Source organism: Cryptotermes secundus, unplaced genomic scaffold (genome assembly GCF_002891405.2).
Source record: "Cryptotermes secundus unplaced genomic scaffold, Csec_1.0 scaffold779, whole genome shotgun sequence".
In the NCBI taxonomy this organism is placed as follows: Eukaryota; Metazoa; Arthropoda; class Insecta; order Blattodea; family Kalotermitidae; genus Cryptotermes; species Cryptotermes secundus.
Window position 1 is genome coordinate 1,322,012 of NW_019737096.1, and position 20,607 is coordinate 1,342,618.

General features: G+C 42.5%; 1 protein-coding gene across 1 annotated transcript in view; it reads right to left on the minus strand.

Moving 5' to 3' along the window:
• The window catches only part of LOC111870177 (ras-related and estrogen-regulated growth inhibitor), a 369,033-nt gene that overhangs the window by 347,807 nt on the left and 619 nt on the right, over positions 1-20,607 (minus strand). The window contains exon 2 of the mRNA XM_033753704.1: positions 3,943-4,083. Coding sequence (XP_033609595.1) covers positions 3,943-4,003 — 61 coding nt within the window. The 5' untranslated portion in view covers positions 4,004-4,083. The remainder of the gene's footprint in view (positions 1-3,942; positions 4,084-20,607) is intronic.

Here is a 20,607-nt window from a genome sequence, read left to right on the forward strand (position 1 = left end):
TTCAATTTAATCTTAGGTCGGCCTCCTTCTTATGGCGTGAGGCTGCCAGTCATATACGTGTATTCTTTTAACTGTTCGTCCAGCCTCCATCCTTGAGATATGTCCAAGCCAACTTATTCTTTGAGCTTTGATGAAGTTAACTGTGTTCCTTCCTTTCATTAGATTATCTAGTTTGCGTTATTTAACCTTTCTAAAAATTGCTGCATCACATAAAATGACCCTAAATAACTCCCGATCGACATAAAGTTGCATGCTGGAGCATAGGGGATATGAATATCATTATGGAGTATTATGTAACTGTGAGTTACATATATCAAATGTGTTCCAATTATTTTCAAACAAATCTCCATTCCGTGTTTCAACCTTAATGCATAATGTTCTTGCTACAGTTCAGATCACCGTACACGCGCGGGATGTAGACTCAAATACGAAATATCAATAGGCCCAACCCTCTGCTTCAAAGCCCTCCTTATGAATAAATCATTAGAACATTCCAAATTCTGTACAGCCGATACGGGCACACTTGGTTTGAGACAGGGACGAAATGACTCAGCAACAGCCCTGCGGATTCGGAGGCCGATGTCAATACTGAAGGTTAAAGCTCCCATATGGAACTGAACCCCGTATCCGCTGCATAACGCATACAATATCGTGTAGCACACTATTAGGCAAATTGTTCGCAAATCCGTTATAATTCATGAGGTAGTTCAAAGTGTATCCATGAATATAAGAGGCAATCTACTTGAATAACTTTACTTTCGATAATGAAGAAATATTTCATTCATCAGTAACAAATATTAGGCCAATAATAGAAATACAACTTTCTATTTATTTATGCCCACTGCGTTTAAAACTAATTTTGTAGGATTTGAGGTTCCCACAGCAATGATTATGAATGTTCCTCATCGACACATTCGACGACTCGAGAAGTTGCTGATCAAGAAGACCAGCCTTCCCTTTCTTCTCAGGCGCAGGGAACAAAACACCATTCCTCGCTGCTTATAGTTCCAGCACCATATACGAACTGATGTTGCCAGTAGGATCTACAGACGTACTAGATTCTGTCTTCTCCGTAAGCGCATCCATCGAACCAGACGGGAGCTGGACGCGATCTGCCAAGAGCTGCTGGAGTTACATCTGTGCTTGGTCGAGGAGCTGTCCGCCGATGATTGGGGCCTGAGAACTGAATAGCCGAGCATTGGAAGAAGTTTCAGCGCCTGCACAAGAACCAGCACCCGCCTCCCCCGACAAAAAGAAAACTGTCGTCAATCTGTGCGAAGTGCCGTTGGAGGAAGCAACTTCCTCGGCCTTGAGCAAGTAGGCGGTTGTGCCTGTTGCAGATAGCCTGTGAGGAGTGGGGAAGGCGATAGGGGCCCTGCCGGAATGGACAGCTGAAGAGGTGAGGCAGAAGTCCGTTAGGAACCCAAAAGGCTCCCCCAAATCTAAGGGCAACCTGAGTTGCGGAGGGCCCAACGAACCTTGAAAGCCAACGAGGTGTTCACGGATCTTCTCGCTGACATGGGCAGTGCGACTGTGGTACTGCATACTGCAGACTACAATCGGAAGATCGCTGCCCTTACGGACGACGACGCCTAACTGAGTCTGTGGAGCCCAAGACAGTGCATATCCTGAAGAAATCCTCAATTTCTGAGGAAGTCAGCCAACAACTTCGACTGCAGGATTCCAGGCCCATGACACTGTGTAGGCTGCCGAAGATCCACACCCAAGGGGTTCTGTCTCTGACCCTGAAGACGGTGGCGATGTGTTTCTGCGAAACGTCGGTTGACTTTCAACGGACTACATTGTGTTATATCCCAGAAGATAGTACTCTTCAAAACCAATATTACTTTTGAAGGAAGTACTTCGCATCTAAGCCCATGGTGCATTCCTTGCAAAGCTAACAGCCGCTCGGTTAATGTGTCATACTTTTTATAGAACCAGAATGTCCATTACCTTGTTGATAAACATCCGACACTGGATTGTGGACCAGAAGAATCCAACACACATACCATATTTCTCAACACTGATTTAATACTGTAGCGTGGAGACCCGTTACTGGGTAACGAACTCGAAACAAACAATGAAATAAGATCTGATGACAGGCAACAGATTCTTAATAAGTGTACATAGCCGTTACCGAGTAACGCCTTCACAAATATGTTCCCATGGAAACGATTGACGTACAACATAGGAACGGCGTTTTCTACGCGGTTCGTGCCGAAATATCATAACCGAGACAAATTTAGAAGCTATTCAGTTGCTGAGACAGTAAAATATGGTCATGAGTCTCCCGGGACTCGCAACCAAGGATGACTGCGCTGGCGAGGGCCAGCAACAATTGTAAACGACATACCCGTCCTCTCGTCAGAGAGCGCGCCCCACATCAACAAACCCGCAACTGTCTGACAGTGATAAAAACTAGTCGTAAGTCCCAGATGGGTGCTTTATTCCAAGACAGACTGGCCGGCTGACCGTCGGTCGTAACATAAGATTCAGACCCGGAAGTTAATCAGTTGTAAGGGAGTCTGCGAAGAGTAGACTTCGTTGGTGCAGTCAGAAAAAACTGGGCGTGGAAAGTGAAGAATCACCACTGTTAGGTGCAATTACCAGGGAACGACCGCTAAAGACAGAGCAGACTGAAAAGACTTAGCGTATCCTGTAGTGATGTGTGAAGTGTGGAAATTAATGATAGCGCTGCAGTTACTTGTAGTTACGACCTGTAAGTGGTCAATAAATCCAATCACCAACCCAAACGCCCGTCGAGAGTCACTCATATCTTGCCAACAATGGGATCCTGATAACAAGTATGGGTACTGTTCACTTATACAGTAACCATGGTAAAGAGATGACAAGGAGATCGTGACGACAGTGATTATGTAAATTTAACATGCTGTATAGTAACCACGGTAAGGGGACGCGTCTACAGTCAAGCCCAGTCTGGCAAATTCCTGCTGGCCCTCGCCAGAAGAGCCGTTCTTGATTTCGAGCCCCGTCGGGACCCATGACCTAATTTGTGTTCGTTCAAAGACAGTTTTGTGTGTTTTGAATTGGGGTCTCCTCTTCGACGAAAGGGGCAGTCCGCCTTTCTTAGTAGGTACCATATTTGCTGCACCGTAATTTCACACGAGTGTACCCCCCCCACACACTCATGCAGCATCCAGGTAAGTGTGTTTGTACTTTATAAACACCATACACGTTTTGTCACTTTACTGCACTGAATAAACTGGGTTTATATGTTATGTAACATATTTACAGGACATCTGTTAATGCAGGCTTCTGCAGCGGATTGTGCCTTAACTTATTTTACCACTCCGAAACGGCACTTGGTCACTTGAACGGTCGTAGGCCTGACTACCGTCAAGTTCAAGCCTCTTGTGCTTCCACATGCATGGTTTCACCTTGACTAATTGCATGTACAACTGGTTTCGATAACTCTGTATGACTTCTGTTTCCTGCATAACTGTGTTATGCAATCGTACACGTAAGGTATTTTGAAAGGCACGGACACGCGTTTACACTAGGTTATGAGGTGATTATAAGAAAAAATAGTTTCTGGAATTACAGTGCAGATTTTTCTGAACGGGAACGCAGGTGTTATTCTTAGCAGTATTCAACAGATCTATACCTTAAGTCAATCAATCACAGAGCAAAATTATTTCCAAGAAATAAAGATTTCCTAAAAATAAAAGCTGAATCAACTAAAATTTCCTACAGGACTTCACACCTCAAACTCAATAAGCCTCCGCTTCTCCTTTTTATATTTATAATTCTGTAGGACGAATATATAAATTTACTTTAGCTGACAAAAAAAGGAAAGTCTAGAACATTTGCTTCGTGCAGGCCTGATTCTAACATTAGGATTCAAAAGGCCCACCACCACTACTATACTCGTAGAATAAATCTTAAGCAGAAGCATGACATTTGTGCAATGTTGTCACTCACCGGACTTGCCGACGCGGGCGCTGCCCAGGACGACGACCCTGATGCGGTTCAGGTTCGTCATCTTGTTCGTCTTGGAGTCGAGGGGGCCCGGCGACGGGGCAGGGGCACTGCAGCGGGGACCCGTTCCACGGGGCGCCAGGGCTGCGCAGGAAGTACAATGTGAGTGAGGGTGCAGCACTGCGTATTTATTTCAGTATGAATCAGCGTGTTTAAAAAACAAGAACACTAATCTCAAAACCGAAATTGCCTGGGCTAGAATATCAGCGACGAGCGGTTAGAGATCCAACTTAGTAATCTGGATGTCCCAGTTTCAAAACTCGGGCCGAAGTCCATCTATCCTAAATGACGGTTCTCGTGCCTTTTTGTTTTTACATCTTCCACGTAACTGCTGGGATAGTACCACAGATACGCTACAATCGCTTTCTTCCACTGCTTTCCAATGCAAAATTCACCAGCGATTCCATTACTTTACGCTGCATAAATCGATTTACTAAATGCGCCGTTAAAGAAACAATAAACAAACAGAATGCTACCAGTCTTTCCTTGTTCTTGTAGCCTATGACACCTAACAGCTCGAACAGGGTACTTAAAAAAATCTAACTGCAGTAAAAAAAAATCACATACAAGAGCAGATTAAATTCAGGTTATGTTTCCTAACGTTTAGTTCAGAGCCTTCTGGCTTCTCGCCTGTTGTCTAAAAATGTAAAGATTAAAATATACAAACATTCTGCCTGTAGTTTTGTATTGGTGTGGAATTTCGTCTCTGACATTAGGGAATGAACATAGACTGCATGTGTTTGAGAATGATGTTGAGAAGAATATTTGGACCCAAAAGGGGCTTCTTAACTTCAGATGCTTCCGGAAACAAATCGAGGGAAATGACAAATAAGGGAACCAACATAATCAAAGAAAGCAAATAACACACAAATAAATAAACAAACAACTTGCGGATACATAGAAACTGCCATTTGCTATTGTCACGTTTTAGGGGTGCATGACTATAGACGGGGGTTTTGATTACTTATTTTTTGTTGAGATCCCCATTTATTTCAATCTGTATAAATACATTTGGCAAATTGTTGTGAATTGAGTAAAATGACGTGTGGAGGGGAGCTCATTAGTAGCCCTCCGTATATGAATAGGTTAGGGCCTGGTGGGAGAAAGGGAGGAGCTTAAGCTAAACTTAAAACTAAACTACTAACTAAGAGTTTTGATTACTGGATTTACTGACCTTTGGTCGTACTACAAACATATATAATGGGCCACAGCTATTCCTACACTTTACAATTCACTGTTACACACAGTAGTGTCCTCAAGTCTATTACAGTCTCCGCTAACCCTTTCCTGGCAACGGATTTAACATAGGAACTACAACAGTCTCACTGAATTACATACTCCAAATATCACTGTACTACAGCACACGTAAAGTCTTCTCTTCACAGCCCGACTGCCAACTGAACTCATAGAGTCTTCTTCTCAGCCTTCCTTGCAGAGCTCAACTCTCGACTAACCGCTCACTTGGAACTCGGGAACTCGACTTCCGATTCTCAACTGATCTCTTTATAACCACCTTGTACGGGCCGAACAGGAAACATCGTTCCCAACAATTCCTCTATTGCTGCTTGCGTAACCGTTACCGCGGAAACTTGTTTACCGAGCCGTTGCATAGTAATGGATGTATCCTCTGGCTCCACTACTCCAGCCTTCAGGCGTCATATCACACTATTCTTTAATTCGGTAGCTTCAACGATCAACTTCCGACATCTCTGGTTAATATGGTAATAGCTTTTCTAACCAAATGTGATTTCCTACCATTCTTTCCAGTTTCTGTACAAATCTCGGTCATAAAACACAGCATTATTGTCCACTGTCACCTCCCCCCCTCCCGAGAGTAACATTTCGGCCTATCTCATGAAAGTAAATACGTAAATAAAAGGGACTTTCGGCCAGAATTCACAAAGGCTAATTTCATGTATCATAGACTTCCAGTTCTATAGATACTGTTGCTATTTTGTTTTATATTACTCGTATTTGTGCGAAGAACGTATTACTAAATTACATATTCTCTACTTTAGCGTCATAATTATGGGTTAGCTCTATAACCTCAAAGATACGCATCGTCACCACTCTTCTAACTTGTACAAACAATATTTCGTACGTAATATGCGGGTACGTTTATGAGCTATTTTCGCACCAAATTTAAAATAGCTAAACAAAACCAATCTTTAGTTACCGCTGTGAAACCCCGAAAACTAAAGATAATTGTCGGGCAGCCGTATCAATTTACAAGTATATTTTAAAAATAAACGCAATGAAAGTAGCATATTTTTCAAGATCCATTGTCATCGTACATAATTTGAGGAATATACATGTCACGCTTATGTCATTCTCACCTCATACGTTTTCGAGTCCACCACATTGTTGGAAATAGGTACCACGTGGGGTTGGTCTCCAACTTCATAAGGTTCATACTAAATCTCGAGAAGATGTCAGCCATTTCACACGTTGAAATGGAGACATACACCTACGGAAAACCTCATAAATCTACTTTTCTTTTCTTCGGCTAGAAATCGCAAAACTGTCAGTGCACCAACACCATCAACAACAAAAATACGATGACATAACAATAATATCAGTGAGGTGGGGACTGCAACTGAAGAGACGTCAACTTCTGGTCAACATAAATGGTGGTAATTTAGTGAATTAAAGCATAAATATCGTAAGGAAGGAAACATGGAAGCTATGTGGTACTCAGGTAAAGTCACAGATAACACATGAACCCAAAAATTACACTGAAACAAAGTGGCGATGTTTTCTATGCAATCCGTGCAGGACAACTTAGTCTATGAGTGAGGAGTGAGTTAGTGAAGTAGTTGGTTGGTGAGTTAGAGAACTGCAGTTCAGTCGCTGTGAGCTGTTACTCTAAGTAGCTGGTAGCTGTGGCCGGGAATAGTTCGGGAACCGGGAGGAAGGGGTACGTCCACCGTTGGAAGCAGCTACAAAGCAACGGCTAGTGGAGACTAACAGACTGAGAACACTAATCCGTATGTAATATTGATTTGTGGAGTGTAGTAACGAGTTGTATAAGTGTACAATAAATTCGATTACCAATCCAAACCCCGTCTATAGGCACACTCCATAAAACTGTGAAACTATATTAGGTACTAGTGAAGGGGCAGGTATAGAAATAAACATAGAGAGATCGCAGTGTTGATTTCCCGTTGAAAAATGAAGGGTAAAATATCCTAACACAAAGAGAAGTAACAAATCCTTTGAAATATGGAAAAGCTCTAATACTTTTGAACGACAATAACAAATCACAACTGCATTAATGAATTCACTGCCATACATTTTGAGTGAATTCGATGAAAACTTATTACGATCAGAATGTTTTGTCTCCGTGACTCCTACCGCAAATAAAACAATTCTGTGTGTTGTTTTGTACATGTATGGCAGTTACTTTCTCACTCTAATGGAAGCATACAAACTGGGGGTGTTGGGGGTGAATATCACTTTTGGTGAGATGCGAATGATAAGAAATGCATACAAAGTTTCAGTCGGAAGATTTGAAAAGAAAAGAAAAAAGATCACTTTGGAGATATCGGCGATAAATAGGAGAATATTATTAAAACGGACGTCAAAGAAATTGGGTGTGAAGGTGTGGGTTGGATTCATGAGGCTCAGAATCAGGTGGCGGGCTCTTGTGAACTTCCGGTTCCATAAAAATCATGGAACTTTCTTGATCAGCTGAGCGACTGTTAGCTTTTAAATCAGGACTCCGCTGAATTATTTATAATACACAATAACATTTATAACATATGGAATACATTTTTATGGCTTTTCTACATAAACAAACATACATCTATTGACATTAACATTGTGAAAACATATAACAATGCAAGCTCCTACAACTTAAATATTATTTCTGTATGAAAGACGAACGTCAGCAGGAGGCTTGGTACAGATTCTGTCATAAAAGTCTCGGCGGCTAAGTTCTATTTTGTGGGATATAACGCCGCGCAAACCGTTGAGTTAACTGACGTTTCGGAGGAGCATGTCGCTTCCGAAAAGTCGGCTGACTTTAACGTGCTACACAGAACTCTCCATAACCAACGCTGTGAGAACCTCATATCCTACACGTTTCGGCGGCAGCGTACTATATAACATAAATGTTTATTTTTAAAAGTATTTCTCTTTAGTTTTTTCTGTAAATGCTGTTTAGTTTCCTCCCAAAGAAATCAGTCCCTAACTTACTGAGGTGAGCAGTAGGCCTCGGACTGTACACTGCCTGCTCAGTTTTCTTGAGTCTCAAGGTTAAAATGCCATTCCATGCCCTATTAGACTTAGGGAGGGAAGTCCATGGCATCAAACTGCACAAACTAGTAGTCTCATAAAGAGTACTTAATAGTATGTAAAGTTTAATGCCCTGCCCGTGAGGCTCTGGCTGACTAAGCCGGCGGATACACAGTCAGCGACCCGCCGGCCATTTCAGAGTTTTGCCAACTAGTTTCTTGGGCACGAAACTAAACAGTAACTAGTTTNATTTCTACTGTCGCCATACTCTACGGGTACTGGTGCGTGCTATCAGCCCCGTTCAGCCAACGAGGTTGGCCCTCGGTACCTGATATTTCCCCTATCTACCAGAGGCACTGGAAACTACTTGGACGGGAAACTTGTTGCCTAATTTTGCTCAGAGGTCTCCTAGAGACATGAGGATCTTTTACGTGCCGTAAATCTACGACACGGAACCCACGGCTTAAAGTCCCTCCCGGAGGACTTGTTCCCTGAATTTTTCCGCCCTTAAAAATTCCACGACCTCCGCCGGATTTGAACCCGCGTACCTTGAGTCATGAGGTGGCAACGTTACCCCTAGACTACGGAGGCCGCTTTATTGTATGTTAAATCAAGTGGTGAGGTTACGCAGCCTATGTCAAGATGGCAGGATGACAGAATGATAAGAAATGAGGATGTCGTTGATTTAAACCTAATAATCCCAACATTTCGCTTTGACTTTGCGATCTTCGGTCCATCGGCATGGATATCGGGGATACTAGCCCATTCCTGTAACTAACCAGGACCGTTTCTTCTCCGGTGTTGGTCACTTCGCCGAAATAAATGACCTTCCCATCTCATAAGTCATTAAAGAATAAAATTAACACCTGTGGCAATGTTAAGTAACCCATGACGCATCAATAACATACAAATCAATATTTTATTACATGGTCATAAATTATTTTGCCATTTGTGAGATATGTTAAAAACATATATAACCTGAAACACATTACAAAATTTGTGGAAAATCAGACTATCAAAACAAGAGAAAAATAATGCTATTCTTCTCATAAGCCTAATACAGGTTGATTCTACGTTGTAAATTGCTGTCGGGGTTTCCAGCAATAATTTAGAATCACATTGTACATCTGCATTACTTCAGCCGACTTCTGTCGCCCCTGTTTCAAAAAGTTTTGTAAGTATAAATCGGATACGTAGCAGAGCCCGAAGGTTCAGCACTGCTACTATAAAAGGCCGCCATTCGACAGGCTTCTGATCTAGATTTCACCATCTTCCCACGTACACAATCATCTCCGTAAGGTTCATTCCGATGTCTTCCCCCTAGTTTCCTTCTCTGCCTTCCATACGGACGTTTCCCAAGACTTTCTCCACCAAAATTCTGCACCCATTCCGTCCCCCCCCCCTTCCTAGTCTAGTCTTGAGCCGGCCTAACTATGATAGGTTTCGCAGTCCTAAAGTTAACGTGCGATCAGCATAAGTCACAAAGTTTATCCTTGTGCAAACCTGCCAAGCTGCAAGCTTCGTCTTTCTTAGGTCCAAATATTAGCGGAGCATTCTCTTTACAAACACTTATGGCTGTAAAATTTTCTGCAGATCATCAACCGTCCTAATTTTCATTTGAAACGACATTTCGGAAACTAAAATCTGTCTCCGTCAAGTAAATAACCCAATATTCGGCTGAATTGATAGAGATAGTTCGTATGGTCCGTATTTCCGGACACCAGAAGTAACAAGAAACGATATACGAATAAACTCAGCAGGATATACAGTATGCGCCAAAAGTTACAGTACTGAAATGAAAAGACGTCGTGTTGATACCACCGTCTATTCATGTGAAGGCACCTTGCACGACAGAACCTTCTCAAATCCTGAAGAAATGGTCCGATCACCATGTCCCTGTAGCGTTCTTTGATGACGGTAAGAGCATTGCCTTCCTCATCCTCAATGAAATAAGGGCCTAATATACGTACCGTGTGCTGAGACGGCACACCATATCGTCACACGTGTACTATGTAGCGGTTTCTGGACGATAACATCTGGCCGCTCAAAACTAAGGAAGCGAGTTGTCTGGCGACCACTTCCGTATGAGCGGACATAATACTCAACTATGAATACTTTTTCCTCCGTCGAGAGACCCATTTCCAACAACTGCACAACACAACTTCCCTTTCACTACTGGGAACACGTGCGGCTGGAGCTATGCCCCGTCGACAAACGCACATGCCCTTTCCAGATGCGCGAGTTTCAGTACTGCATTTTTGGAGCATACTGTATTATTTGCTTTAGAACACGATAAACGGTCTCTTGATAACAATGTCCTAACATGTCGTTAAAAATGTAACATTTGTATAATTATTATCTACTGATGGAAAAATGTGGGTTCGAATCCCACACAAGGCACGGGTGTTTGGTATGTGTATGCGTTTATTCTGTGTTTATGTTGACCTGTGTGGAGGTAGAGGCCTTGCGACAAGCTAATCACTCGTCCAAGGAGTCCTACCGCCTGCGTATAGATAAAGAACCTGAAGTGAAACGAAGCGTTTCACGGATGCCCTCTGCTCCAGTAGGAGCAACAGGAATATATATAAAAAATGCGGTACAGAATATACAAAACGGAATGTCTCAACACTACGCCTCTCAGTTATTACGCTATGGCTGAACGACCTGAGTTGAGTTACCGAGAGAGGCAAAGATTTTTCATCTTGCCACCGTGCTCAGATTTGCTCTAGGTCCCATTCACTCTCCTGTACACTATCTAATGTGTACAGAGGGCCTACTTCCCAGGGCAAAGCTTCCGGGGTGCGAAGCCGACCACTCACTTCCATCTTGTGTCACGGCTGAGGATGTGAGAAGCTATACTTCCATTCCCTATACATCTTCATGTATACATGTCATGTGTAGCTAAGCAGAGAACCTACTTCAACTCTTCAGTACGATATATGCATGCAGTGTGGGTGCATCCTTGAACAACAGTCTGTATTATGCTGGTCAGTCAAGCGACGCTCCGTAGCACAAGCCCTACAACTGCGAATCTACAAAACACTGTGACTTTCAGAAATAGGGTTCCCTAAGGAAGCCCACGGTGCACAGTCTCCCTTACAAAGCTGATCGTTGCTTAGATGGTTAAGAAACTTCCCGTCTTTATGGAACCTAAAGGTTCATTTCTGTGTTCACAAAAGGACCCCATCCTGAGACCGCTGTATATGATGTAACAAGCAGTTAATTAAGAGTATCCCACTTTATAACGGGCTGCAGAATTAATACAATGCAAATTCATTCATCCATTCATTACAAACATGAGAGTTCTAATCTCCTATTGAGTTAAATTTAATTATGCGCTTCATGGGCAGAATTAGTATGGATTTTGTCAAGAACAGGAAGGCTCTGCTCACTTCCCAAATTCTGTACACAAACGACTGTAATACAAAATGCCTACCGTCCTAAACGCAATGTGGTAATTATGGCTACTTTTTTCAGCCTACTTCATTTTGAAAAAATAAAAGTTGGCTTATGCGATCACCATGCTCTCTGAATACTTCCCCCTCCCCAATAAATTTTTCAATGGCTGAACCAGTCTTTTTTTTTTTTCGTTGGCGCTACAGCCCTCATTTGGGCCTAGGCCTACCTCCATGAAACTCTCCGTTTCACTTCGGTTTTACTAGATCTTAGATATACGGTAGGACTCCTTGGGCGGGTGATCAGCTCGTCGCAAGGCCTCTACCTGTACACAAACACAGAAAAACGCACACACACAAACTAAACATCCATGCCCTGAGTGGGATTCGAACCCACGATCCCGGTTTCCAAGCGAGCGAAGACAGTACATGCCTTACACCGCTCGGCTACCGTGACCGGCTGAACCAGTCTTTATGACACTTATTTTCAGTTTTGTGGGGTGGGGTGAGACTGAGTCTACGTTGTACGACGGCCACTAATTGGTCTACTGTACCAGGCCCGAATGATAGATGAGTATGGAGGATATGGTTGAATGACAACTGGCAGGGGGCTGTGTGTTTCCTTGTTGAATGAGGGAGGTGGTAGTGATAAAATACATGCAAGCACTCATTCACATCGACCACTGTAACTCAAATTTCCTTCAAGAGTGTCACCCTGTGGCCAAGTGAACTACTCTTAAGTTAATGTATAGATACTAATTATAGATTATACAGGTGATTTCGCTGGATATCAACCTGTTCACGCCACTGGTCATTAGTATATCTAATGAGTAATCAGCACTTTAGCTTATAGAATTATGTAATATTCTGATTGCTAAAATTTAAATAAATAAATAAAATAAAATAAAAGAGTGTCACTAGCGCACGTCACTTTTGTAATCACAGTTCTAATCCTACCGTTACCTGAACGCCTTAGAACGACCACAGCTGGTTACAGAAGCATCTACGGACCCTCGTTTATGTGGAACATTTTCAATGTTTCGGGGCACGGTAATCCTTCTCCAATTTTCTGCACTTATTTCAGGGAGAACTGTATATCAGTGGGGGCAGTTCGCGATATTTTCACCTTAAGTTAATTCTACTGACTCCTCTGAACAAAACGCAAGGTGACTCAAACTGACTTGTATTCAGGAGGGGTCCAGTTGAAATCTCGGCCGGTTTTCCGACTATCCTGACTGCGTTGTCCTTGTTGTTCTCCTCCTCCTCCTCCTCCTCATTATTATTATGAACTCTGTCCTTGCAGGCAACTGCCGGGATACTATCTAAAATTAGGCCACGACTGTTTCCTTCCACGTCCTTTCCAATTAATCATTCACTATCCTACCACTAGGCAGTATATAGGCTGAGCTTCAGACAGCTTCGTTGCATGGACCATAAACAAACAAAACACTAAGTTCATATCGAATAACGGTCGTCTCGTTCATACGTGACCAGAGCTGCTTCTTTTTCGATATGCAACGATAAGCGTTCTGTGTGCCCGCGTATGTTTTCATACAAAATAAAACAAATTATGCTACTAAATTGCGGAAGTAACGGTTTAATAATGGTAAACTTGTAAAATTTAACGTACGGGATTTTGAATTTAATTCTGTGAGGGTTGGCATGCTTGTTTCTATAGAAAGCACACCTCATGGCCATACAAACGAATAATTAACCTTCACGCAGATGAAGATGATGGTTTTATTATAGTTGGTAGGTGAGTATTTTTCGCCTCTGAGTCAAATATAACCCATCAACTTTATAAAATAAACATACGCGCTGAATCTAAACTTAAAACTATCGCTGACATAACAACACACTACTTTCAAAAAAACATTACACAAACAGTCGTAAACACACAATTACACTGCTGATAACTTATGAACACACGCAAATCACCGGGCGCCAAACGGTTTAGATTTACGACTGGTACATGTACTTCCAACATATACATATAGAACGTCTCAAAATAAAGTAATTCCGAATAAAACAAATAAAATAACATTTTTCTTTATTCTGAAAGCACCTTGAAGTGTTGGGCGCCAGCAACAGAATCTGTGATGGCCCAGCTCACCAGGCGCCTCGTAGTTTCCCATCTCTGTCCAAAACATTTGGTGAAACTATTGTTCTCAAACGCAAACGAGATATAGGCCTCACAGTTTTCGAACTCAATCGTTAAGTATTTACTGAAATTATTCTTATCCTGACTTCATTATGAATCTCGCTTTACTCATTATCAACGTTCTCTCATAGGCCTACAAATTCTGAAACGTAGGAGTTGAGGTTCTCATCGCAGTGATTATGAAGGTTACTTTCTACTGGAATGTCTCACATTTCTATCCTGAAGATGGAGGCATTATATTCCTTCGAAACACTGCTTCCTTCCTATGACTTCGTTGCTGATTTTTGTTTCCTACTTATATCTACAGACGTGACTTCAGCGTATTTATTTACTGTCTCCAGGAGACAGCAGATAACGTCAGCAAAATAAGCTTCCCTGCGCATAACGGTAATCTGAGCTACCAATTCTGATTACGTGTTAAGAGATCTCGTAACGCCTGAAGATTTATCTTGTTCCAACGGGGCCTCACAACACCTCCCAGAACAGGTTACACGCGATCCATACACGGAGCGAAATCACAGGCGTCCACTTATTTTCTCATCCATATTAATCAGCTTCCGTTTCGCGACGACAAATTTAATTAGACTCTACGTATTTAGTAGTTTATTTCATCATAAATTCTTCCCAATTTCTCTCCGAAACATTAATTAAAGGTATATGGGTCTGCCTTTCGAAATCTTGCACCCATGTTTCCGTGTGTTGGTAGCAACTGGAAAGACGGCGGCGGCGATGATGATGATGATGATGATGATGATGATAACTCCATGAAGCTCAGCCCTTCTTGAGAAGTCGCGAAGTTGTGCAGCTACTCAAGAACTTACCAGCATTTTATTGAACTTGAAGGTTCATTAACGACCGCCTCTATGGTCTAGTGGCCAGAGTTCCTGGCTACAGATCCAGAGATCCCGGGTTCAATTCCCGACGCTACCAGATTTTCTGAGAAGTAGTGGGTCTGGAACGGGGTCCAGTCAGCCTTGTGAGGATAACTGGGGAGCTATTTCAAGGAAATAGTGGCTCCAGTCTAGAAAACCGAAATTAACGGCCGTGGGGATTCGTTGCGCTGACCACGCTACACCCTCTATCCGCTAAAGTTGGCACTAACTTCGCCCACAGGCCGCGCCATAGCTCAAGCGGCGGCCCGGGTTCGATCCCGGGTCTGGTCAAGTGGGATTTCTGGTGGACAAAGTGGCGCTGGGGCAGGTTTTCTCCGAGTATTTCGGTTTCCCCTGCCAATCTTCTTTCCACCAATTGCTCCACAATCACCCTCACCTATCATCTGGTGCTGGTACAATAGGCCAGAAGCGGCCGCAGTACGGGACTTACTCCCACCCCACTAGCAATAAAAAAAACTTCGACGACAAGCGGCGGTCGNAAAATTATATTTTCACACACATGCTGATTACGTATATTCTGAATGCATAAAGGTTTCAGACCTAATTCGCTCAATTACCTACAGATTTTCCTCCCTGGAGTGTCTGTATGTACTATACTTTACTTTAGTCAGGTCCAAGTTGGAATATGCCTCGGTAGTTTGGAACTCCATTACCTCGACTGATGCCAATAAGCTTGAGTACATCCAGCAGAAGTTTGCGTCCATCTGTTTTCATCGTTTTTTCCCTCATATTTCATATAATTATCCTTATGCTTTAGAGAAATTAAGTCTACAATCTTTTCTTACACGGAGACATCACCTTGATGCATTTATTTTTCTGTTCAGGTCTACTGTGGTATTAATCCTGCGCTTCGCTTTTTGAAAATGTTAGCCTTCGTGTTCCTCCCAGCAATCTTACGGACTTCTGATTGTTTGGTGTTTGTGTCTCTAATAAACAGTCCTTCTGCTCGGGGCGCCTAGCTCCTAATGCCCAACGCGCTGGATAAAGATCTCCATATATTTGCAATTGGAACAGTTTCTGTCAATCACATTTATACTCAGTAACCTAAAATTGTTAATAATATTTTTTCATACTCTTAATGTTCTGTGTTATGTAGTTCTTAGTTATCATGTTCTTGTTACCACTCCTCATCTTCGTTTGTTTGTTTCTTTCTTTGTCTGTTTACTTTCTGCATTAATGTGTTGTTTCATCCAGTGCTTGCCTGTAATTTGTCTTTGACCCCATGTTGTGTTTGTCCATAATGTCCATTACTTGTATCTACACCGTGCTGTGTCTGTAACTGGCCTTGTAGCTGTTGACTAGGCACATAAATAATAAAGAATTGAGTTATTATTACTAACTTCTGAGTGTGTATGTATGTATACTGTTCTTTCTCGCCACATAATGGCATAAATATTGGAAGTTTACTTATTTTATTTTCCTCGCTTGTCAATGCTAACTTTATTTTTTCTTGTTTTGGAATTATTATTAATTTATTGCCCTTGCATAGACTGTCGTATTTTGTACTTTGTTCTTTAATTATTTTTGTGTGTTTCTATGTACTCGTGCTAACTTTGTAACTGGCCTATGTGCTGTTAAGTTTGCATGTAAATAAACACGAATTGAATTATTATCATCATCATCATCTCTTTGGTAAGCCTAATCTATTAACAGGTATAAGGTGAAGACCACGCAGAAATCGAAATACATGTATATACTATAAAGAGAAAATAATTAACATAGGCCTACATTTTGCGGGTGTCTGTACCAGACTAGCACGGAATACGCGGAAGGCATTATTCTATTATTGTTATTATTTGGTAGCAATGATACAGGGAGGTCGTCCGAGAGCGTGCCGCAACTCGTTCGGCAGGTCGGGCGGGAGGTATACACGATACTCGCGGCATCTACCATGGCTCGTGTTCGGACTCTGGCATACTCGATAAGCCAATACGAGCAGCTTATGAGTATCTGAATTACACTTTCTCTTCAATATCAACCCAACAGTCTTTGAATCGCTGTCAAGAGAGCTTATGTGTTACGTGTCTCTCGTCCGTAATTCCGAACAGTCGCGTTACTTCTTGTGTCGAAATGTACAGTGAGTGTCTGTGTACGAGGCGTGTGCGAAAAGTAACGGAAAGATTCCCCCATAAATTTCAGGATGTTACAATTCCAAGCAGAAAAAAAATATTCCTACAACGGTAGATAAATTTAAGACAGGATCTTTGGTGGAAGAAAAGAAGCGAATCAAAATCCCAAATTCTTATTGAAGAGGGCTGGATGGAATCGGTGCTAGTTTATTAACAATCCTCTCGAAAATCCATTATACTGGGGTTTAAAGTTTCCGAAAAGGACCTTCAGTGGCTGAATGTGAAGACTTTGCGGAGGTACGTGTGAAGCATGTATAATATCATGGGCCGTTTCCAGCATCTGCTATGATCTGCTCGTTTTATGTGATTTGTTGGCCTATGGAGTTGTATATTCCGCTGCAGGTCCGAACTCTCTCATAAATGATTGATACGAGAAACATGTCTCTCTTCCGTTTTACTGGCCATGCGACATGCGGCAGGCTCTCAATGCCCTCCCTGAAGTGGTGGCGGCGGCAGCAGTAGTAGTAGTAGTAGTAGTAGGAAAAGATAAAGCCACTCCTGTGCCCTACTACTACACCATGAAGGTGGAATGATGTGTGTGTGGAATTGTTATTTAATCCGAAGGGCTGCGAAAGTAAAGCTACAGATATTATAGACCTCGGCAGGCAATTAATGGCGATGAATGGCCACCTTCACGCCTCAACCGCTTTAAACCCACTGGCAGTGCTCAAAAGCCGATCAGGACTTGATGTTTAAGTGAAACCATCGTCTTTTCTGGGAACCAATCCCGGCAGTTCAGTCCGTATAAAGTCACTTACTGACTGACCTGCCTCGAGTCACACTACTACTACTACTACTACTACTACTATTTTTTTAATTCGCATAGTGGGGGGTGGCGTCCAGTTTGGCCCATTATACCTGACCCGAGTGATTATGATGATGGAGAATTTGGTGGAATGAAGATTGGAAGGGGAAACCTTAGTACTCGGAGAAAACCGGCCCCAGCGCCACACTGTCCACCACAAATCCCACTTGACCAGGCCCGGGCTCGAACCCGAGCCGCCGCGGTGAGAAGCCAGCAACTAACCGCTTGAGCCATGGCGCGCCCTTACTACTACTACTACTACTACTACTACTAATAATAATAATAATAATAATAACAACAACAACAATAATTCCACTTGCACAAATCAGAATTATCAGTAGTATGACAGAAATACAGAAAATGTTTGCTTATATTTACTACACTTAATTTTTAATAAATACGAAGTAACCTAAAGAAGAACGTGTATTAGTGATGTGATAACCCGAAAGGATTAATATCAAGCACTTCAAACGGAATGACAGATCCTGTTCATGGCAGTGCCTGGCTTGTCACTTACATAACGTTCGTTCATCCTTCTTCGCTTTATTAGTTATAACAAAATATGCGCCCCAAACTAATGAAACTGTGTGAAGTCGTATTTTGTTTCAGCCGCATGATTTCAGTCACTTGTCTGTTTATCATTACCGGACTCGACACTTCATCCGTTTTATTCACACTTCTCATTTTATAAGTGAAGACAAACTGCTTTGGAATACGTTTAAGTAGGAGAGGATTTATTACTCTGAAATTCAAAACCATCCTAACAAACTTGAACTGCAAATAACGCAACTGCACTCCAAGTGCAACGTCTGGCTATTCACGTCAGCCAAGGTCGTCTTGCGCACGGCACAATGCGCAAAGTCTCTCGCAGTACCACTATGCTTGGTGGACCGCATCCGATGGTAGGAATACAATGTCTGCTCTCCCAAAACAATGATATTTGTTTAGGGCCTGGTACAGTCTTTTCATCTTCCTCCGTAGCTCGGTCATTACGTAAACGTGACATGGGGCGGACAACGGAGGTCTCAATCCTGACAGGGATTTTTCTCTTCTCCATCACGCCCTGACCGCCTTTTGGGTCTTCCCAATCTCATAACGAGCGATGGAGAAGGGGTCTGTACCCAAGGGACTAAGTACCAGAGTCATGATGCTGACCCCTAGTAATTAGTGTAGAAAACAGGAATGCGTGAAGCTTTATCCACACTCCCCTATTAGGTGAGTGTTGTGGGGCTAAGCCCACATGAAATGCAAGCTCCTGGCCACCTACTGTACCAGCCCCACATGACTGCTAAATATGGAGTAATTGGTGAAACCTGAACTGGCGGAGCAAATCGATGAATTCAGAGAAATCCTTACCTACTACTGCTGCTTCGTCCACTTTAGCCCCATCCTCAAGAATCTGCCAAAGTTTTTAACTTCTTGCTGCTGATTCATGGAACTACTGTCTCAGTTTGATCAATAATCCCGTTATGCCAGTAGGCGTAACTAACAGAGAGAAATTGCAAGTGACCGACCTCGTGGTTTTCAGTCATGAAAATGCTTCTCTCTGCCACCTCCCACTTTTGGGCTCTTTATTGCATCCCACAGAACAGGTTATTTCTGCAGTACAGGTCTGTAATGGGTTCATACCGGGTTCGATACTCTGCTGGAAAACAGTATAATTCCTTCGTTTTTTTTTTCAGAGCCTGGGACAGTAAAAGAGAATAGCACCTCGAAGTACATTATGCTCGCTCACTACTCATTATTTACAATTCACAACACAAGCCATCATTTCATGCGACTCTTAAATAACTTCGGCGGATAACAAGAGAGTCAGAGTATGCATCTCCAATGCGATGACCACTACTCTAGCCTCTTTAGCACGCACTCTCACGCCTTAAGACTGGATTACATTAATGTCTCTTAGACCCAACACAGATTCCTTATGTTATTTCAACAATGACACATGCCTATTTGCACTTCATATCACTGCAAATTGTGCCTATCCCAAGGTTTGATGGACTTCGGTTCCAAGAACCACCACTACTGTGTACTCATGCCGGTTCTTTCTTTCTTTCCCTTGGCACTACAGCCCCAGTGGGCCTAGGCCTACCTCCACGAACTTCTCCGTTCACTTCAATTTTTCTAGATCTTACACATTCGGTAGGACTCCTTGGGGGGGTGATCACCTCGTCGCAAGGCCTCTCTACCTGTACACAAACACAGAAAAACGCACACACACAAAACTCAAACCGGTTACCTGCCGAAAACTAAAATAGTTCCAATTATTACTTAATTTTAAACATATACAAATTAAAACATGTGAACTGTCAAAAAGTTCATATATTTGGGAACGACAGTAACAAATACAAATTTGATTCAGGGGAAAATTAAGAGGATCTAATTCTGGTAATGCTTCCTACCTTTCAGTCCAGAACTTTTTATCTTCTCGTCTGCTGTCTAAAAATGTAAAAATTAGAATATACAAAACAGTAATTTTGCCTGTGGTTCTGTGTGGGTGTAAAACTTGGTCTCTTAAATTAAGAGAGAAATACAGGCTGAGAATGTTTTAAAACAGTGTGCTGAGTAGAATATTTTGACCGAAGAAGGATGAAGTGGCAGGAGAAAATTGCAAAATGAGGAGCTTTATAACTTGTACTCTTCGCCAAAAATAATTGCAATGCTCAAGTCAAGGAGGATGAAATAGGCAAGGCATGTGGCACGAATGGGAGAGAAGAGGAATGCATACAGGAGTCTGGTGGGAAAGCCAGACGGAAACAGACCACTAGGAAGGCCTAGACGCAGATGGGTGGACAGTACTACGATGACATGAGAGACAGAATGGGGTGGTATGGCCTAAACTGATCTGGTTCCGGATAGAGACCAGTGGAGGGATCTTGTGAACACGGTAATGAACATTTGGGTTCCGTAAAACGTCGGGAAATTCCTGAGCAGCTGTGTAACTGGCGGCTTCTCAAGAAGGGTTCAGCTCCATGGTAGTCAGATATGT